The following is a 23,922-nucleotide window of genomic DNA, read 5'->3' as shown; positions in this document are numbered from 1 at the left end:
TTTTTTTGTTAATTAGAAATATATGTGTTAACGTAAACGGTTATACGGAATATAAGAATTTTGTCTACATACGTTGACAGAGAAAACGAATCAGAGAGACAGAAACACTCACAGAGAGGGGCGAGAGAGTGAAACAAAAAAACAAACGTGAAGATTGTGCTTTCCATACAACCACATAATAATACGCTATTGTATCATACAAATATAACACTAAAATGCGCACGGAGCAACTAATTTACGTCGTCTGTGGTAAATATTAAGCACCATTGCGTATTGGTGTTTGCATATATATACAACAAAGTGAAAAAAAAGTCGCGTCATATTTTTTTTTGTATATTTTTTTTATAGGGCGACATTCTACGGGCGCCAAGTTTTTGTTGTTGTTGTATGCGGTGTGTGTGTCGGCTTTTGCCTTTTTGCTACAATATTGTGGAGTTTATTTGGCGAAATATGCGATACAAAATATTGTGTGTATAATTCTCATGTCTGAATGCTTGTTTGAATGTTATTGAGTCAAAAATTGATTTTCAATTCAGAATAAGGTGGCCAAGATAGTTGGATAGAGCAAAAGAGAGAGAGAGAGAGAGAGAGAGAGAGAGAGAGAGAGAGAGAGAGAGAGGTAGTATGAAAAGCATCGTCCCCAACGAAATTTCTAACGGCAAATTGTAAATTAGCATGGCAGTTATGTCGTATGCGAGGAGCACTTCTCCCTTTTTTTTGTTAATTTGTAGATTCGCCAGCCATGCAAATCGAATTCCATTTGATCTTGTGGTTGGCATAAAATTTGGAATGTGAATTATCTATGTCGGATCGAGATTAATTAGCAGTGTTAAATGATCAAATATATGTTGGTGTTTTTTTTTTATGAAATGAAATGTAACAGGATTCTTCTGTTTGAAATAACATCAAGGTGAAATGAATTTAAAATTGAAATTAAAAATACGCTTAAAATGAAATAATATATAGATTGATTGATTCTAAATGCGCCAAGTGAACTGGCAAAAACTAATGTACAGCATAATCTGTTATGTCGTCTTCAGTATAATGACGCATTTAATATCATTTTAATAATAGTTTTCGGTCAAGTCATGTTTCTTGTGGGAAATGGGAAGGGGGAAATGGATTGGTGGGAACGACAAAAAAAGAACAACATACAAACGAAAATGTGAAATGAAAGAAAATAAAGGTGCAAACGGAACATAAATGTAATATAACAAAAGGCAAGGAAAAAGAATAAACCGAACGAAATAAAACAAATGCAATACCTGTTCGACATATCCGGTACCAATGTGTCGGATTGCAGCAAATATAGACGGGATCTATTTCGTTTGGGCACGATGGTATCCGTTTTAATTCGATTGCATAACGTAGATCGGGCCATCGCCACAAACGGCATGCAATAACATGCGGATCTTGGTCTTCGATTAATAGTCTCGGCACTAAAACACAATTTGTCGTTTGACCATCGTACGTTCCATATTTTACCGCTTGGCACAGGGTGTCCACCTGTGATTCTTTTAATTTTTTGGTGAGCGCATAGAACATTTGATACAAATTTGTTGTTTGCATTGTGGCGGGATTTAATTGGTATTGAGCTGATGTTGCGATGCTGCTGCAGTCGCTGCTGTTTCCATCGGCATTTGAGTTGCCACACAAACAACTGCCTCCACAGTCGAATTTTATTGGATTGCATGAGCGCGGCGGGCATTTTTGATTCGGTTGATGAGGTTGTTGTTGTTGCTGATGATGGTGATTGTGGTGATTGTGATGATGATGATGATGTAAATGATGTGCCGACTGCATCGAATGCGGTTGGTGTTGATCCAATTGCTCTTGATTCAGACTTGAGGCTGTTGTTGTGGCTAAACCCCATAGTCGTTTCAAATTTCGTTTCCGTTGAAAGAACATGGGGGAGCATTGGTAACATTTATTTATTGTACTATTTTCGTTATCATTTCTTTGATAATAATTATTATTTAACGGTACACTTGGTTCGCTTTCGTTGTTTATTAGAATTTTTTCGCTCATACCACAAAACACCGCGGCCACAATCACTACGTATGTTGCTTTTAATTTGTTGATCGTTTTGATTGCAACACACAATGTGGATGCGATGCACCATTTGAAATTTATTATTTTTGTTTTTGTCGATGTTTCGATTTTTGCGTAAATTGTGTTTGTGTCTTTTCGAAAGAAATAAATCAAGGAAGATATATATTCAAATTCAAATTAGTTTCTTTTATAATTGGCTTGACTTGAGTGTGAGGGGAGTGAGAGGGTAGGCTAGACAAATTCACACTGACACACAAATTTGATAATTTCTTTATTTTCGATTTTTCTTTTATTATTTCTTTCCAACTTTATTTATTAACTTGTTGCTTTTTTTTGCTTTGATATTCACAATTGCGATTGATATGTTTACGTTTCTCTTGCAATGCAATTCGTTGTGATATGGTTCATTTCATGTGATAATGCAACTCGAACAGAAAAAAAAAAACAATTCTACCTAACTATCGGCGGCAAATCAGCAAAATGAATTATAATTGACTATTTGGAATCGGCAATAGACAATTTTCGCTATAAAAATTCCTTAATTTTGCACGAAATAAAAAATGAAATCTATATGTAAAAAGTAACAATCATATAGTGTTCAAATGAGCGAAAATAAGTTCCAATATTTTTGTTGCTCGTAATGTCATTGTCTTTAAGTTAGACCGAATTTCTTTTCGACGAGATTCTCCGCCACTCACAACATGCACGGCGCACACACACATAAGTCAATGCACATTTATATATCATCACAATCGCGATGTGTGCGCATATTTCCTTACATAAAAACTTAGATACATTTAGCTATTGTACGGAACAGCGTATTCGACACCGTATGCGATGGACTCTTGCTATCGGATATGTAGTATTGTTGTTGTTGTTGTTGCTGCTGTCGTTTTATTGTTGGTGTTTTATTTTTTTTGCCGTTTGTATTTTGCTCTGTCACACTCACAATGCTCATATACTACTCACAGTCAGAATTCACATACGTGGCGTAACATACATATTACTGCACGATTTTCTTCAGTATCTGTTATGTGTAAAGCGCGCTATAGCGTCTTATATGTTTATAAGCAAGTTTATTTTTCTTTTCTTCTTTCAATTTTGTTTCGTTTTTGTCTTTCTGACGTTTAGAGATGCTTAAACGTATACGCACACATGTATCTGATGATTTTTTGATCGTTCTTTGCCTCTTTTTTTTTAAAAAAAATGTTATTTCAGTATTTCGCATTCAAAGCAGTGATTTTTTTTATATTCATTTGACTTTTTACTCACTATAGCACTCGCGCGCGCAACAATCAGATAGTTTTTGCACTCTCTTTCTCTTACACACAACATGTACAGTACATCGAAATTGATGAAAATCCGACAATCGATTGGTTGAGAGAGCGACTGGTCTTCAATCAATCTTCAATTGATTCCTCAAAGTTTATTCAAAAATATGCTCGTTTCAGTTTTGTTATACAATTTATGCATGTGTATGTGCTGTATTCAAATAAATCATCAGTCAAAGTATTCGCATCAATCTCGTTATCGTCGCCGCATTGTTTCGTATTTAATTTAATCGACACCAAATAGCCAAGGGATAATCGAACCGAAGTAAATCACGGCGGCGTTCGTAAACAATTCGCTGTTCGACCAACAACAACAAGAAAAAAAAAGTCGGTTTTGTTTCGATTGCAACAAATGAAAAATTGTATATAATGAATATAGTGATATGATGATTTTTATATTTGCTCCTTTTGTTCCTGCTGAAATTCGGCGAGAATATTTGCAATTGGTGTTCTCTCTTTCTGCTTCACTGTGTTCGATCAAATCAAACTAGTTCATACACACATATAGATGAGTGTGTGTGTGTGTCTATCATCAATCCGCTTAAATTGCACAATTGATTAGAATGCATTCAGCGCATTCAGGGCTATTGATCTCACTGAGAATTTTCCGCTACTTTTACCCCCCTGTCTGTCTCAATTCCGAATGAATTGAATCAATTTTTGTTTATGATCGATATGCCTCTCAATGATGATGATTACTATTTACTTTGTTTGTGTGTGGCGCACGATATGTTAAAATTACAATTCACCGTAAAAAAAAATAAAACGTTTATTTCACGTCACACCACTTTTGGTCAATTTGGTTGTTGTTCTCTCAGTTTCATCACTTGAATGTTTATTTATTTTCTTCGTAAGCGGGTTATTCGGCGATGGTTAAATGTCGTCAGCACCATAATCAACTACATTTAAAGTATAAACATTTCTTCATTTCCATTGAGAAAAACTTCAGTGTTTTTTGGCTTCTATTGATTAATTCAAACAGCCCAGTTCGTTTACGTTATAATTTTTTTTTCTTACAGCACACTCGCTGTCTTTCTCATGCTCGTGTATTTTAACCTCGTTTAATCGATAGACTTTTGCTACGATTATTTCATTTCATTGTCTCTTTCACTCTCAAATCTGTGTTGTTTGATTGAGTCTCTTTTTTTTCTATAAATTTCATTCAGTTGTTGTCGATGATATTTCAAATTTAATTGAGAAATAAACTGTATCGATGGTTACCATATAGATTATTCTATATGATTTTAATTGTAAGCCGCACACGCCTAAATATATCGGTTTGTTGTATCGTTTTCTTTTCTTTATTTTTTTTTTTTATTTTGCTCGATTATGGTTCTATTTCATGATTATTTATTATTTTATTTGTCGAAAAAAATAAGTGTCAGACCGTATTTTTTCACGATTTTTTTTTAATTTAATAATAAAAAACAGGATAAACGAAAACGAAAAACCGTACATACAAAACACAAAACGAATGAACGAAATTAAATTTTGAAAACAGAATAAAATAAAAATAAATTGATCAGCGACATTCGTACGTATCGCACTTATCTCCTCTATTCCTTAAGTCATACTGATTATTCGTACGGGCATTCGAAAAAATATATCTTTCAACAGCAACAACAGCAGCAGCAACACCGTATTGTGAGCGTGTGTTTAGTTGTAACACCAGCCGATAGAGTACCAGCGTGGGATCTATAGCGCCACTAAAACACTCTCACACCGTACCGTTCTTCATACATTCAATTTCAATGGATGTTGTTGTTGTTGTTGGTTTTACGTTTCACTCATGTATGTTCCAAATGTACGTATGAAATTCTCTATAGTATCAATGAAATTCAATGTGTATCCATTTAGTATACACAATCGTATTATGTATGGTGTTTTGTTCAGTATGTGTGTGCGGCCTATTCTACACATATCAACGGCAGCAGCGGCCCGTCTTTCGGTTTCGTGTGTTCGATTCTGTGTGTAGGTTGTGTGTGCGCGCGCGCGTATATGTCGGTGTGTATGGTATGGTTTGTCTTGTTCGGAAATATTCGCTAAAATTACGTTGATGAATGCAGGTGTTTCCAATGTACGGTTTGCAGGAAAAACGGTTGCAATTCTTTTCTTTCAATCACTTCGATCGTCATTATGGTCAGTGATTTATATTATTTATTTTTTTTCGCTTGTCTCTCTTTTGTCGCGAAGCAATTTTCCCACCAGAAATCATCAATTCAATGTTCCCCTTTCAAATTCTATTTCAATTACATATAACCGAGCATTTTCAACGAAACGAAGAAATACAAGACGATTTTCCTTCGTTCCTATACAATGTAACTAAAACGGTCACAAAATGAATTGAAATATTATTTTGTTTTGGTTACGTGAAATAGAAATAACTTGGGTTTGTTCAAGACACCTTTGTCTAGACACTAAATTGTTAAAGGCATGTATAATAGGGTGTTTCGGTTAAATTTACCAATCATAATGTAGCAATCGAAAAAATGACACAAACTCAAAAAACAACAACCAATTACCGATCTATGGCCAGTTGAGTTTCTTTTAGATAAGACAATTACATGACTTTAAATCGAGTCCCATTCATACTGTACTGGATATATGATGAAAGTTCGAAATATCAAATTGCATAAAAAAATATTTCGATTTTAAATGTGAAAATGTGAAGCCACTCTAATACACACTTGAAACGAAAACAGAGACGAAAGAAGAGAAAGAGACGAAACAAAAACTATATTGTCGGCATGTTCGTATGTGTATAAAAATGAGTGTGCGTCTGTGCGTCGCGACCATTGCATTGCGCTCACGCTTATGCTGGATCTTATATGGAGGTCTGTTCGCACAATTTTTCGTTTCATACACACACTCGACATGTGTCGGCTGGTGTTTTGTGTGTTGGTGTCGGTCGGTCGGTCGTTCGTTCGTTCGTTCGTATTCGAATTCGACAAACGGCGTGTATAATGTGTAATGCGAGAGAAAAGAAATGAGCATAGTAGAATGCCAATTGGCCGCTTGTATTGTTGTCCTCATCGTCATCATCACCAATCTTCATTTGATAATATGTTCAAGACATTCGAAACTACAAAGCATTCAAATGAAAATATATTGCATTTTTTTCGTTGTGCGTGTGATCGTGTGCGTTTGTTATGAATGCGTGTTTGTATGTAAGATTTTCTAGATGGATTTTTCATTGATAAAACACCAACAAAATGATACAGAAATGGCAAAACCACCACGTGCGCTGTGCAAAGATATCTTTGCATACGATATTTTCCATTTTTTTTTTTTTTTTTTTTTCAATAAACAGTCCAAAGCAAATCGAATGACGTACATTTTTTTCTAAAATTTCTGCATCATTTTATGTTAACCATATCATGTTAAATGCTATATCGATAAGTTAACAAAAATGAAACATGCATGCCGAATAGAACCACATCAAATATATTATAAGTATAATCATTGGATGATTTGTTGGTTTTGCCATTGTTGCTGAAATGATTTACTAATTTGCGATGATGGATTCATAAAGATAAGCACGACTCTTCAATTTCGTCTTAATTTCGATAATAAAGTAACTAAATTTGTTTGCATTTCTACCTTCAAGTCATAAATGATGTGTGTGTATGTGGCCATGCATGGCACCGAAAGAATATGGGGAATAAAAAATACGAAGAAAAAAGCCAAACAAACAAATTGCTGACATCAACGCACATTAAATGACTGCCGGCTCATTTATGGTCGTGATATAGTTGTCGCATTAGAATGGACACGGTAACAAGCGTTTTGCTAGTTGAAGAATTAACGATGCAAAATGTTTGATGCAAAGTCGTTACAATTACAATATAAACATAGAAATTGTTTCTTTTGTTTGCGAGATATTCAGAAAACCATTCGACATCCACATAAATTAAATGAAGCAGCGAAAAAAAAACCGGCAAACTAAAAAGTCAACGCATTTCTGGTGGATGATGTATGATGATTGATCGCATAAATGGAAATAATGTATCAATTTATGTGTCGTGAAATTTTATTGCAATGCACATTACAATATGATGGGAAATGTGTACACTGTACATATAGGCTTTTCCGTCTCCTTGTTAGTAGCATAGATATAATGCAAAAGGTGCATTCAGTGTGCAGAACATATAAAACAAAACAACAACAACAAAAAACCATTCGAAAAGTGGATGTGCATGCAACTGGTGTCTGTGGAAACGCTTGCGCAATGCTCGAAATTACCATGCCGATTTTGACGAGAGATGATGGTTAAGTATGTCATTAAATCTGATGTTATTTGAATGCTTTGACATCTTGTTACTGAGGGCACATGAAAGAGAAATAGAAGAAGAATTGAAGAGGAAAATACCAACATCGTCATCATCATTCTCATCTTTTTCGCATTGAATTTATTATTCAAATAATTCACAATCCGTATAATGAAGTCGTACATGAACTTGAAAACAAACATTGTCTAATTACTGGCATTAGTCACCGTATGCAGTCAGAGATAAGAGGCCGCAATATTGATGTGGATTTTTCATTATTTCCGGCTTCCATGCACATTACTACGTTCATTAAATTTCTTGATCCGTTTATACATTTTCCATTTTGCAAATTTATGATGCGGAAATTGTTGAAATTGACTAAGTCAGACAAAGTTCGATCGTTTGTTTACTGTTTTAACATTATTTAATGAAATTTCATTTATATTTCGATATTTGAAACGAGCGATGTGTCCTTTTAAATGACTGCTGCAAAGCATAAGCTGATCAAAACCATTGCCAATCCATCTTTTTATGTGTTCAAACGGCCAAAAATCATAACCCATTATTAATTGCTCAATTTGACCAGATTCGATGTTAGAGTAGCCTGTAGGCCAATTAGCGTATAATATAATATTTTGGGCATAATTGTAGCGCACGCGTAGGAGATCGCGATCGATGTTTCGTGTGTCTTCAATATGTTGCTTCCAATTTGATGATTTAATTAGACCACCCATTCGATTTTTAGTTTTTGGTTTTTTAACGTAACTAATGAATTCCATCATCATCCAATTGAGTCTCTAAACAACTTGCAAAGCACACCACAACACAATGATTTCGATGCTCGCTATATATGATTAAATGAGTTCCATAAACGATCACCAACATTTTTTTTATTTCTTCATTTTTCGATCAAAAAGAAATTCCAATCGTCGCGACCCATCCACGATTCCGAATGGAATGTCGACTCCTTTTCAACCATATATTCATTTAAAAAAATAATTTCTCAAGTTTATGCGGTCAATTCTCTCTCTATCTTTTTCTTTTCAGCGGATTTGACTCCGAGTGGATAAAAAACCGGTTCGTGAAAATAGGTATTGTATCAATTATTTAGATGAACTTCAAGCTCTTATGGAAATTGATAAGTAAATAAATGAAGAAGAGCCACGATAATGAGTTTACATGCACAAAATTAACGATAAATAATAATGTTTCGTTTGTGATGTAAGGATGAAAGAGCCGCTAAACACATCGCCATACATCGGCGACTAATGAAGATCGTGAAAAGGAAAGGAATAATTGAAAATATTTGCTTATTGTTAGGCCGTTAATTGCATAATGACATATCATTGTTATCGCTTCGAGTGGAATGCGAACGAAACATAAAACAAGAGCTAAAGAAAACTCACTTACTCACACAAACACACAAACAACAATGTCTACAATCATATAAATTAAAATACATTTCACGAAAGCGGCCGCATTTTCAAAAAAAAAAAAAAAAATGTGCAGAACTTTTCATTTAGGTTTCTTATATAATGGTTGCTATTTAATTGCAAAAATGATGAAATTAGATGAGAAAAAAAGGAGAACATTGTATACAAAAGACGAACGAAACATGAACGAAGAGTGCACATCGAGTACCAAAAACATCTAGCTTAAATTGTACAATGTTTGCAAATGTGCATAATGCTTCGTATTTGTTTTGATTCTCTTAAACATTCCAAGGGCAGGTATGCACACATAAAATTTTGTTGCTATATTTTTGTGATTTTATTCGCTTTTCTCTCATGCATACACATACATCCAACACACACTTTGGCCAAATATCTGTTTGCAATTCTTGGCTCTTTCATTTTTGATGGGACCTTTTCTTCTCTCTCTCTGCCTCTCTCTATCTCACTCTCTTCCGATTCGTATTCCTTCTATTTGAGTGCGCATAACAACAATTTATCCACAAGCGAACATACCAAATGACCAAATGATATACACACATGCACGCATGTATGCATTATGCTTTAAGCGCCGTCTGATTTTTTGCTTCATTTATTTTTCCCATCCAATCAATCAAATTACAAATGAACAGTAGAAAGACGACGACGATGATGACGATGACGACGGCGGCGACGACGATCGTACCAAGTCTCCGTAATCTCTGTCCTTTGTTGGTTGATGGCACAGCAGAAGCGCTGCTAACATCAACAAATACTCAACCAAAGAATGAAAAAAAAAAAAACAATCGAACCACAAAAGCACGGCAACATCATCAATGTTTACACATACTTACATTGCCCAGATCGGGTGGATATGCATCGATAAAAATGTAAAACAAAAAAAACTGAACACAAGAAAATAACAACAATGCAAAATGAAATACAAGACCGGCGATCGAAAGACCAGAGAGAGAGAGAGAGAGAGAGAAAAAAAAACAAACCGAAAGACCAGGCTGCAATGTTGAACGCGAAAAGAAGAAAATAAGGTAAGAACCCCACAATCGAAGAAAGAAGAAAATATATGAAAACATGATGAAACCTTTAAGCATCACCGTCAATTTATAATAAACAACTTAAGAATGAATATAAATGAACAGGTTGCCGCGGTTGTTTATAACGAAAATTGTTCTTAATATTTGTTTAAGACGACTATGTAAGCGATGACGAAGCGGCAATGGCAATGATGTGTCTTATATTTGATGCAGTCTTGTGCACTCTCTTCTCTGACCATTGAAACAATGTTGCCTTCCTCTTGTTGTCGTCGATGTTGTTGGGCTTTTTTTCTTCTTCTTCTTCTCTTCTCTTCTTCTTTTCATGTCGATCGTGTTTTTCCCTTCGTGTTCAACTCTGTTCGCTGTTTGTTCCTTTTCTTCTCTTCGCGTTCGCTCTCTTTTTCTTTCCCTATCTCTGCTATTCTTTTATTCAATTTCTTTTTCTCGCGATTATTTAGGACGGTTCCGAGCGTACACAACGTACACCAATTTGATGAGTAAGTTTAACGTTTAATTCTTATGTAGAATGTTTTTATTAAATTGATTCTTGGAATTTAAGATGCTTACCCAGAATTAAAGTTTTTGGAGTGTGCATGCATGAATGACTGGCTGCAAGCCTATGCATCTATCTCGGCTGTTTGCTGCATTGCTTGTGTGCTCAAAGGAGACACAATACACACACACACACACACTAGCATTATATGGTTGACGCATTGTGTGCACAGCAATGTAAAATGCAACAAGAGAAAAATAAAATTGAGTTCCACGAATTTGCGATATGCAATGCAAAAACTACTCTCATTCGAATAATGTGCATACTCTCTTTTTTTTCATGTGTTCGTTTCATTATGGTACTTAGTAACCTTTAACGTTAGAATGATTATAGATAGTGTGGGTACATCAGTGATGATTGAATGTTTTCTTGAACTGATAAAAAGCAATTGCTTGTATCAGTTGTATGCAGAAGCAAGATAAACAATATTTCTTTTTTTTTTGCTTTCAAAGTACGAATTTATTTGGAAATTACTTTGTTTTGTATTTGAATGAATGTTCACATACTGTTGCCGCCATCGAATACAAACTGATAAATAAAAACTCGATAAAGAAAAAATAAATGCGAACCGCTTATGAGCCGTTGATGGTCTAACTTTTATAATGGAGTTTATCGGCCAAAATGGTGAAAAAATCAAACTAAAAGAAGGACCACAATTCGAACGAGAAAAAAAAGAATGTTGGGATATGCATTTAAATGCAAAAATTACTGCAGTACATTGCCGGTATGACCGAAAATGATGCGATAACCATAACAATACTTCAATCGTTTTCGATCAGAAAAAGCGGCCTGTCATTACTATAATGATTCATATCCTAAGGCAAAATTGTATTTCACCATTGCCCATGTTTTGGTGGTATTTTATGCACAAAGCTTTCTTGTGAGAAAAAAAAAACACACAACAAATCGGCGCGCACAGATTCGGCATTGTGTGTGTGTGCCTTTTTCGCTTGTTTAAAAAGAACTGATCCGAACAAACAAGCATTCGATTATATTCATCTTTGCTGCACGCTGCATATGGCATAGGTGCTTAACTTTCATTGAATTGCATTGAAAACAAACAGACAAGGGGAGTTCCAACATTTCGCTGCAAATGGTTTTGGTTTTGGTTTGTCGGTTCTTGTCGTTCCAACGCATAATTTAACTACCGACTATGAAATAAGCATGAGCCGACTCTTATGTAAACAACTCATTTGATTTTTCGGTGTTTTTTTCTGTACTCTGAGCTTTTTTTTCACTTTCGAAATGATCATTTTCGGCGAAAAATCGGCGTTGCCATTTATTTTTTGAATAGTAGCGCAAAAAAATGGTATCATATCATCCAATTGAAAATAGAGAAGAAAGAGAAGTGAAACAGAAGAGATTGTTTCCATGAGATGCAGAACAACGCGCAGAATAACACGCACATCTTTTTTTTTTTTCATTTCACGGATCTTTCATTCAATGCATGTTTACATATTCGAATAAAAGTGGGAATCAAATTAAGAAAAGAAATTATCAGAGAAGAGGGAGAGAGAGAAAAATACGCGCACATTGGCGGCGCCAAAAATGTTTATTTCCAAAGCAAACATCTTGTATGCCGAATGAAATATGTAAAAAAAATGTAAGGTAGATTAACAACGTCATGTTAACGGATAAAAACAAAAGCCAACCACCTGTTATTCTAATTAAAGTGTCTGTTAAGTTGGTTTTGAGGAGAACAAAGAAACTTGGATAAAATTAACACATGCTCAATGGTGAGTACAAAACGAAACTCAACGCAAAGTCAGTCAATTGCATAGTTACCTAATGGAGATGAACAACAAAAAAGAATTGAGAGCACATTGCAAATGAATATTATCTGGATAGGTGACATTTTCCCATCCGTTCGGCGGCCGACTTCATCGGCACAATGATGGATAATTTAATTAAAATCATGATGTAGAAAATTGTTTTTGGTTTCCATCGAATTAAAATCATAGTTATGCTGGATCGCGTGCACATGACGATGTCGATGATGATGGGCACAGCAGGGATATATATAAACAATTTAAATTGAAAAAAATATGAAATTAATCCAAAACGTAGCTGGTGACTACACCGACGATTGACGATATATGTATGCACACCGAAACGAAAACAGAGGAGGAGAGGAAAAAAGAGGCACCCAGAGACAGACACAGAAGGAAATGAAAGATAATGTCGATTTTATATGAGGGAATGGCGTATCCGATACGAGACAATGCATGGCGCCTTCTTTAACAAAGCGACACAATGCCGAAGACACATTTCTGCCTTCACAACCACGGCTAGTTAACCAAATGCCGTCTTGCACAATGAAAATAAGTTTGATCATGAGTGAATTTTTTTTATTCCATCACATGCATATACTCGAGAGTCAGTAGTTGATTTTTGCAATATGTTAGTTGAAATTAAACGATTTTTTTTCTCGACGTGATAATTTCCGTTTTCTTCTTATTATTATTCTACAGTGGTTTGAATATTTATGCAAGTAATAACTAAATGGAATTATATTTAGTAATTATTTTATAAATTGAGCAATACGACGATCATGATCGCAAAAATTCATATAAATATTATTTTTTTTCAATTGTACATTATTATGATGATCGTTTTGTGTGTTTTCCTATCTCTCCCTTTTTATTTTTTTCCCTCTGCAATAAAAGCTTTAATTTAATTGATCAAAAATGTCAGTCTTTCACAGTGACGGCTTCATTACTTCTAACCACATTGCATTATTTGTAATGGACTTTCGAGAACAACGTATTCAAACATGTGTGTCAGAATGTGAATATTAATTGAGAGAATAATTTTCAAAAAGATCATATTATATTATTAAATCAATTATAAATTAAAATTAAAGAGGAAGAGAGAATTGCATTTTAAATGCATGCATGACGGTCACGTTTCAGATTTTTAACGAAAGTTTATGAAAATTTACAATTTTACACACATAAACATGTAATAGACGGAAACACTGAATACACAGTGAAAAAAAAACTACAAACTTACCGATCGTTCGATTGAAAATTATGAAATCACCAACTAGATCAGGAACTATTTTCGTTTCTTTTTTTTTTTTCTTTAAATTATTTATCACATGCAGTCATTTTAATTCAATTTAATCATTTAGCAATTTTTTTTTTCGTTTATTTATTTATTAAAAAAAAAAAAACAATTTTAATCTTGGTTTTTATCGTGTTAAAAAATCGTTAACTTGGAATAAAATTCTCTACTGTAATTTTTTGTTCGCCATAATGTTTTTATTATTATTATTATTTAGTTTTGTTTAATAAATTCTAAATATAAAAAACTTCTTAAGACTATAAAAATATATATATATACTTTTATCACTAATTATGAAAGCACATAGGTTAAAGGCCAATAATTTTCGTGTTTTTTCTTCTCTTTTGGTGTATGTGTATAATTACAGGGGTTGCAAAATTTCGTTTGACGGTTTTGTTATACTTTTTTTCAATTTTAAACATTAAAATCGTCTTTTAAAAATAAAAAATCTGTCTTGTCTATTGCTGGCTGAAGTTAGTTGAAATGAATTCAATCAGCCCATATCTGATTGTAAGTTGACCAAAAAAATAATAATAATATTGTTATTGATACTGTTATGAATTCGGTTTAAATGAAAATAAGACACACCACATTTGGGAATCAAAGATTGGCAATTGGTTTATTTGGTGGTGTCTTTGTCGTGTTCGAGTGTTGTGTTAAAAGTTGTTCGTTTGTATCGAGTCTTTTCGAAACTAAACAGAAACCGCGTGGTGGTTGATGTTTATATACTCCGAATTTGTCGAAGGGTTGCTGTGATATGTGTGTTCTGTGTGTGGTGTAACAACTCATAAAATTGAGATGAAACCGGCGTCCAAGACTCAATAAACAATAAAAAGAAAATTTGAATGGGAAATAGAGTCGCGTGGAAAAGTTCGAATGGAACCAATACAACAATTACAATATTTGCACACCACTACAACCGTTCACATATTCCGTTACATGGATTGGATAATGTGTAAAAATATTTTGCCGGAGATGGAAAAATTCAATGCGAAATGTAAAAGTGTGTGTATTATCCAAGTCCAATACAAACGCGCACATATCGTGTTAGGTCGGTGTTGAGAGAGGGAGCAACCGCGAATATTTTGTCCATACGCTATCGTCGTTTGTTCGATCTGCGTTTGTGCATGTGAAAATGGATAATGATGACACAAAGTGCGAGAGATTCTAAGCGCGTCGAAAATTGTTCGGGGCGAATAGCGAAAATAAGCATCATCTCCATCTCCTGCAGCAGCCACATCAGCAATCGTGGCAGTAGCTGTATCAGTAATGGATAACATTGGCGGCAACAATAAAAAAAAACAACGAGCATACGGCATAAAATTGTAAACACTCCAATAAACAAAGCGGCACATTGCTTTGATAATGAATGCATTTTTTGACACTGTTCTGCCATTCCATAGGGGCCAAAGTTTGCATCTTGCACTTTGCATACGGAACAATGACTACTAATTAAATTATACGCTGCCATGATTTTGGCACTGTGCAAATCGTTGTCGCCATCATCCTACTGGAATATATATATATATATATGAACGCTGGGTGACATAAAATTAATAGAGAAAACAATACCAAATCAAAACTCATCAAAATTGAAGGAAGAAAACTATAACGGATAGTCTCAATGTCGCGACATAGTTGCCGCCGCGCCACTTGCAATAGTGGTTATATTTTTCGGGTTGTTGTCGACGCCGTCATCGTCCAGCAGCAGCGTCATGTAATAAAAAGCGATTGAAACAACAAATCATGCAGTCTATATTTTTCAAACGGAAAAATGATGGAAAAAAATATATATAAATAAATTGTTAGTGGTGTTTAGGTTGGTATTGTGTTGCGTCGCGTAATATGTGATGAGTGTTGAGAATAATGAAGATGGTCGCCGTTATCCTCGGTTACTGTTCATCGTAGTCATTGTGCTATGGCTGTTTAATGGTGATTTTGTTATTTTTTGTTGTTGTTGTTGTTTTTGTTTTTGTTGCTGCCGCTCAACATTCCAGTATGCTTTGTACTTGCATTTATAAGAAAGATGACAGCATTGTATTTAGCTTTCTCTCAACATGTCTCGGTTATTTGTACGGCGATTTGATATGAACTGTTTGTACGCGATTTGCTTTGGTTCTGATCTGGCTCCGGCTTTGGCACTCACGAAAAAAAAAATGAGAAGAGAATTGAGAACAACCAATAGCTATATAATTTTCATACAGTCGAATAACACAAAAATATTTTCTCTTTTACATTTTTGGCGGCTCCGATTATCCTCCGCCGAATAGAGTATTAGGTGCCTGTGAGCCTGTCGCCTCGTCGCCAATATGCGACGAGACGTATCCACAGAGCCACAGAGACTGTCGTCCTCGTGTTTACGTTCGCGTAATACCCATAAGGAGTAGCGGCAACGCGACAGACCACACTAGTGTAAATATGATGAAGAAGCGGACCGAGAATAATAAAACGAAAAGAAGAGCAACGACAGTCAGTCACAGCACAGAAAAACAGCGGCAACAACAACACATCAACAAAATCAAATGAAAGAAAGAAATGTACAGAACGAAAGACAAATTACAAAAACAAAAAGAAAAAAAAAAACGAACCCAGAAACTTACTAACGAATTACATTGAAATCCATGAGTGAAATCATAGTACACGCACATTAACATCAATATCAAACCAAGTAGTCAACGTTGTTTTCGATGTAATGACAAGATATTTTCATATCGCTAATAGGATTTTTAATCTATTGAAACGTTGTTTTAAAAACATTGTTTTCGAAACAGAAAAACAGCCGTCGTCGTCGCCGCCATCACTGCAACCCTCTGAATCCCCGCACCACGAAAACCAAAAACCAAATTGAAATCAACTTATAGTTGCAAACCGTGCAAGATTCCGTCCACCGTTCGAAACGATAAACGAATGCAAACGGCAAGGGGTGTTCTAACTTTGACAATATAGTTGTTATTTGTTGTTTTACGGTATATTAGCTAGCATTTATTATGACTACTTGTGGAAAGGGATCACATATACCATTTTCCGTTTTTCTTTTTCGCTTTTCGTGTTTTTTTTTTTCATTTGTTTTTGGTTTGTGTGTGTGTATGGTTTTTTCTGTCTTTTTCCTCATTGCCATTATTACGTCATTTTCTGCGCTTATAAAGGAGCACACAGTGAACATACACAGCAGTAGCTGCCTTGGCTGTAAAATATCTTTTCATTTGGAACAATGTGAGCGCCAATCAGTCAGCAGTCAGAATGCGATATTTCAAATTAATGAGAGAAAAGGAGAAAAACTTTTCGATGGCAAAGTTACATTTATGCAAAGTTTGGTAGTGTCGCCAAAAAAGCTGCCAAAAATTTTTCACCATAAGAATTTTCAACGTAAAATGGCACGTTTTATCCGCATATCGGTCTCTCGCTCTCTCTCTCTCTTTCTCTCATGCACATACACACATTGTCTCCATTCCTCGATTCATTTCATTTATTCTTTCTTTCTGCTGTGCAACCGCATCCAATCTTCGAAATGATCATTAGAATCAAATTGAATACCATGTCATGAGAAGTTGATTTTCACTTTAAGTTCTCGCGAGTTTTGCTGCTCTTATTTCTTTCCAGACCGTCTTCTATCCGACGGAGTTGGTGACGCCACGAGGCTTCTGTTCCGTAAATGAATCACATAATAATCAGTCTCATGAAAATAGATGCAATAAAATTGATCATAATATATGCGCGTGCTTGAATTTGGAATTTCATATCTTTTTCTCGCATGTTTTTTTTCATTTTTTTTTTTCAAAAATAAAATCTCGCAAGAAATGTACGTTTACAATTGCATTTGCGTGAATAAATGAAATCACATTCTCTTTTTTTTTCCCTGGGATTATCACATCATTACTGTTCTGTGTGCACACTGCACAATGGACGTGGAGGTATTGAAGTGTTGAGCAAGAAAAAAATAAATTAAGTGGGAATGACAGAGACGGAGAAGATAAAGGGATGTTAAATGTGGAAAATCTGCCCCAAGTGCACCTATCATTAAATGGTGATATTTTTATGACCCGTAAATTGCCAGCAATTGCATCTGTTTGCCCTCTCCATTATCATGTCATCGTTTCATTGTGCTCTCTCCCCTCTTAAAGTGTCAACATCGCACATGCTTTGCAACACCGATTTATCCGGCTATAGAATGGCACATACACTGCTTTCGGCATCCATTGCAGTGATACTCAACACTGTTTACCTATAGCTTTTGGTGATATGTAATTACATGGTCATATTATTTGCAATATGATACAGAAAAATCACATTCTTAATGGGTGTTGTTGGTGCGTTTGTGCGAAAGTAGTTATTGACCGCATGTCATTTCATAAACCGGCGACGGCATAAGAGAAAGGAAATTATAACATTTTTGTGAAAGACGATGCGTAAAATAATAGTTGCGGACACAATTAATAAATGTTCCACATAATGCATATGCATTAGTGAAAGTGTGTTTACATTCATTCTTCGTGATCGCGACAGTCGATTTGGTGCATTCACGGTCACACTTATTCTATCGCCTTTTAAATGTATCACATAACCAATTGTGACACAATTCAATGTGTTATTAATAATATGTACTGATTTTTATTGTATGTGATAATACAATTATGTTTTGTGTTTGCAAACACACATCAAATGCGAACCCCATTTAAAGACGACAGACTGACTCATCGAAAGTGGTAGCATCTAGCCCAACTATACTTTGTGGTTATACGAAACAATGGGGTGCTTATTGATTACCAATCGGCGCCAGATTCAACTCATCAAAATTGTTTGTCATTCGATGCACATTAAATTGCCAAACTATCGATTGAACACAATCGCATCTATTTGATATGATTAAAAAATTTTAAGCAATAATATTTTTTTTTTCATACCAGATTATCTTGAATTTCGTTCTTGAATTGTTGGAGAGAGAGAAAGAGTAATATAAATTAGATATAAATAAAATAAAATTAGACGCTATGCTAGAAAGATGCGTTTTAATGATGAAAACGATACACACTTGTGTGCACTTCTCACACATGAATACATGTGCTGCGCATATAGATAAATGCGAATTCAGACAAATTATTATAAATAAAATGAAATGAGAATAAAACGAAAATGCAAAACAACAAACTGAATACCATGAGAATTCATGAGACAAGAGTTTCAAATGTGTGGGGCTTTAAGTGCATAAAATGTAAAGAAGGATGAAGTCATCGATTGAATTTGAAATCGGTGATTTGGCTCTCAACGGTTTTCCATTTGAAAGTGTACATGTGGCAACATATAGTATAACGGACCTTTTACTATATCCACATACAACATTTGCCGAATGGATGAGAGGGGAAAACTCGTATCTTTGGCAAATGACTGAAACATGAATTTTGTGATGAAGCAAATGGGAGGGAGCGAGAAATAGAAACAGAAAGAGTGCGCGCGGAAGAGAAGAGAAGAAAAACGCGCGTAAGAAGCCCAAAACAACAAAATGGAAAAATGAACACAAATGTGCAAAGAATAAGAGTGACAGAGACGCACACAATCGAAGAGAAGAAAATGTCGAATCACAATAATAAAAAAAATCATCTAAGTGGTGTAGTAAATTGTCAATGAATAGAAGATTTTCGACTCCAGCAATTGCTTAAATTCTAGACAGAAAAAAAATCGTGTTTGGTGCCTGTTTGCCGATGGCTGACAGAATACCAGCTTTTGCTCACCAAAATATATATACTCTTACGCAAACAACGCAACCAGCTATTTTTACTTCTTTAACGATTTGTTTGCAGTTCAATTAAATATCGAATATGACTGTAGTTATGATGTAGTCGGGTGTTCCTGCATTGAACGCAATTCATTACTTCACCATAAAACATGTAGAGCGTTTGTAAGGAGACGTTTGTCACACTATTCAGATGCTCGATGTGAAATTGACTCTATCTCATTGCAAATTAGGCTCAAATTGTCTAACGAATGTGTTCGCATTCAAGTGACGATTACATTAAATTTTTATGATTGTCATTGCACATGATCAAGCACTCTGATTACATAGAGAAAAGTGATCTACACACCATATATATTTATGCATGGATGAAAAGATAATTTGCAAATGAAATTGAGTTACCGAAAAAAAATTGGAGCCAATTAATATTGGTGGAAAATATTACGAAAATTATAACGTCCTATATGAACTATATATGAATGTTCGAGAATGAATGTGAGTCTTCTCCTGAGAGTTTATTGAAATGTAACACCGCCATACAAAAAATGCTGACAGTCAGCAATTTTTGTATGGCGGTGTTACATTTCAATAAACTCTCAGGAAAAGACTCACATTCATTCTCGGACAATCATATATACTAGGCGTTTCAATAAGTAAGGTACCCAACAAGGAAAACACAACATTTTTGGCAAAATTCGAGTTTATTCTTCAACATAATCTCCTTTTAGCTCAATAAACCCGCTCAGTTGAGATGTGTGTTGCCTCAACTATCTCACGCAATTTCAATTTCGGGTCTTTCAATATCATATCATGGATTTTTTTTATCTATATGAATGTCTGAGAATGAAAGCGAGACTTCTTTCTTTTCATAACTTATTGAAATGTAACACCACCATACAAAACATGCTGACTAGTCAGCATTGCATATAATGGCGACAATAAACACTAAATTCACTAGAAATATTAGAAGAAAGTAGATCGCACTAGCAAATACTGAATAAATATTTGAATTGTTATTGAAACTAGACGAAAATAGTTTATATTATAAATGGTAGTTTCCCCTTGCGTCAATGAGATATTAATGTAAAAAAATTGATCATTAAACTGATTTATGACATTTAAAAATACTAAACTAACTCTTGATAGTAAAATAGTTTCTGTTTGGTTGAAAAATGTATGCACATTTCCTTAAACAGTCTTAATTTGACTCAATTTGAAATGATCGTGTTTGCTTGACATTTCTCACGCATCAATGTAAAAAAATCAAAATGATCACGTTTACCATTGTGAGTAGTGGCCATTGGTGTGAATGATTTGAATTGTTGTTGTGTAATCATGTACAATTGTCCATATTTTCTGTGCAACAATTAGGCTTTGAAGATGTTAACTAGATAATAATATTTAAAGCTTCGATACCCTTATAGAACTTGGACGTATATACAAACACGCAGAACGCTTCCAAGTCACTTTCAAAGGACGAAAAAGAATCATTGATATGTTTCAAAGAGACATATTTATCAAACAGAGGAAATCTTGATAATGACTTATTTATCAAAGAAAGGCATTTTGACAATAGAATCGCAACTCCGCTACCAACTAAGAACTGACTGGAAAAGTATTAGTTCGCAAGTAATAGATGATCTGTCAGAATTGGTTTTGAATTTGTATGATAATATTGCAGTCCGCGATACTATTACGGATGTAAGTGATTTTATAAAAAAAAATTGAAATAATCTATTGTCTTACTTCATGTCGAATGTCCATCATTTCAGATGTATGGAAATGTAACACAGATTGAAACTGCTTTTATTTTATTTTATTTTTATTTTATTTTTATTTGGAAATGTATGGTATATGACTACAATCAACAGGCCCAAAGCCCTCTTACAGATCATAATCACGAGATAATAATTTTGGGGTTTTAATACTTTGGTAAGAGTTTACGTAATCGACAAAAAGCTGTTATCAAAAGTATCGCGTAGATATCTCATCGAACTTATCCTATTTTAATTTTCAGTCAGTCTTATTTCTATGGTTCTGCAACTGGTACTTCAACGATTGCAACAACGACTCCTGTGAACATTTGAATCGGTTAAATACAATCAGTGTTTTTTCATCAGATAATTTTTTATGTGATCTAATTGAATACAGTTTTTTTTTATTTATGATGATATTTTTTCAGTATGGTGGGAAAAAGGTTTGAATCATAATAGAATTGAATCTCATCTCCGTTTAAAACCCTATCAATCGTACCACATTTTTTGCTCCAAATCCTCTATTCTTCATTATCTCTCTTAAATCGGTCAAAATTTGATGGTTTATAAAACAACTAACATCAACTTGCGTTCGTGTTACGGATGGTTCGCCGGCCTTATCCAAGGATTTGGTATTATAAAGACAGGAGCTCTCCAATTGTCTTTTCAAATCGTATGCTCTCATTTTGGCTTCTTTGGTAGTGCGTTTACTTTGAGCAATTTCGTTCATTTCGATCCACATCGCACTATCAGACACAATATTTTTGGATAACTGATAAATTAAGTTATCCTCTGAATGTAGGCACATTTTCACTTTGGCATAAAAATTTTCAAATACAAAATCATTTGAATAAACACCGCAAGTTGGTTCTAGTAAATTGATCAATGCTGCAGAATTTTTCTCCAACCTATTTCGAACTATTGCGAAATAATCTTGGGGGCATTCAATTTTCGCCGTATGTTTTGAATTCCAACAATTATCGTCCTGCAAAGTCTTCCTTATTAATAAGTGTTTTTTCATAAAAGCGTCCGAGTGAAGCTTTGAACAAATCTTTGAATAAGTCTCGCAAGCGACAATTCATGTCAGTTTCTTGTTCCAGATATGGTAAAACGATTGTATTTAAGTCCATATGAGCATATCCAAGAAGGAAATTCTTTTAATTTACTTAAAGACATATAGTTTTTGGAAATAGTTATTCCCTTTTCTTTTACTCCTAGCCGATTTTCTCGATGTATTTCCATGTTTTCTAAAATTCTCCCTAACGCTTTACTATTTTCCATGTTCTTCTGAAAAGGCATCCAAAAGAGGATCATAACAGCGGTAACAAATCTCATAGAACTTTCGGTGCAAGTCACAATTGCCAACGAATTTCAGAAATTTAGAATCCATTTATTTAAAATGCCATTTAATTAAAAGCTGACGATTCAGAAAATAGTTTTGCCCGATTAATCATCAACATAATTTAGCAAAATCATCCAAAGCGTTTATAAAAATATACAATTTTGAATAAATTGGTCGAATTTCGACCACGGGTGGCCCCAGTATATATGAATATTATTGTATCGTTTGATCGTGCACGGATTTAATAGAGATGCAAAACAAATTATAATAAACATTAATGAATATATTCGTTTGCATTTATGTGTGTACAATTTTATCAAATGTTCAAAGCAAATATCAAAATAACTTGTATAAACTCATTAATCGGCCATAACATCAACGAAGCTCAAGAAGTTTAATGTTTGCAAATTGAACGTGCGATGCAAATGCATGCAAACAAGGATTGCCTTGAATCCTTTTGAAAACGAGGAAAATGTTTCATTTAAAAGGAGAATAAGATTTTATGCGCATTACCATCCAATGACATATATTAGATTAAATGCGATTATTTTCAGACATCAGCTCATCCGGCTCCTTCCTATCTATTTTATACATATTTAATATCAATAACAACTAAAACATTCACATACACATAACCAATGCGAACGAAAAGTACAGTTTATTTGATGCGTTTTTGTCTTTTATGATGATGTGACAATTTGAATCACATGGCGAGTTGAATAGCACACACAGCTATTGCAATAATTGTCGGCCTGACTGGCGACTAAATAAAATGGAAGAAACTTACCATTCTTGTTTAAATTCGAAATTTGTTTTTGCGACTTGATCTTTGCCACTCGTATATTACCTCTCCGTCATTCCCTCTCTTGCTTGCTCTCTCTCTCTATCCCTCTCTGTATTCTTCTCTGTGTGTGTTTTTTTCTGATTTCGCTTTTTCGTGTTTATGGTGTTTGCATTTTTATTACTATGAGCTGCAATATGATAACTGACGGCTGCCAATAATAGTGGCGGGTGGTTCATATTGCTTTTGCATTCAAAACATGAACAACACTATGAGAATCATCCACTCTATTTAATCGTTTTCAAAACATTTAATTTCAGAATTTAAAAGAAAATTAATTGCCACTGTTAATTAAATTTTTTAAGATAAAATCATTGGAAATGAACACGGCCACTGAAAAATTATGGTCACAAAATAAATAAAACAACGTTACGAATAAAATCAGATTCGAAAAAATTTATTCTAAAATATGTTCATTTTTTTCTCTTGTAAAAGTATTCAATACAAAATTAATTTTGATGGCCATCATTTTGACAATAATAATTAAATCAATAAATTATTACAA

General features: G+C 34.3%; 1 protein-coding gene across 1 annotated transcript in view; it reads right to left on the bottom strand.

The window, feature by feature from the left end:
* Nucleotides 1-4,735, bottom strand: part of LOC116346828 (mothers against decapentaplegic homolog 6) — a 33,564-nt gene extending 28,829 nt beyond the window's left edge. The window contains exon 1 of the mRNA XM_031777066.1: nucleotides 1,266-4,735. Coding sequence (XP_031632926.1) covers nucleotides 1,266-2,028 — 763 coding nt within the window. The 5' untranslated portion in view covers nucleotides 2,029-4,735. The remainder of the gene's footprint in view (nucleotides 1-1,265) is intronic.
* Between the last annotated feature and the right edge of the window lie 19,187 nt (nucleotides 4,736-23,922).

The sequence above is a fragment of the Contarinia nasturtii genome, unplaced genomic scaffold (genome assembly GCF_009176525.2).
Source record: "Contarinia nasturtii isolate CC-2019 unplaced genomic scaffold, AAFC_CNas_1.1 Cnas_scaffold_1699, whole genome shotgun sequence".
NCBI classification, from domain to species: Eukaryota; Metazoa; Arthropoda; class Insecta; order Diptera; family Cecidomyiidae; genus Contarinia; species Contarinia nasturtii.
This window is presented reverse-complemented; position numbering and strand designations above follow the sequence as displayed.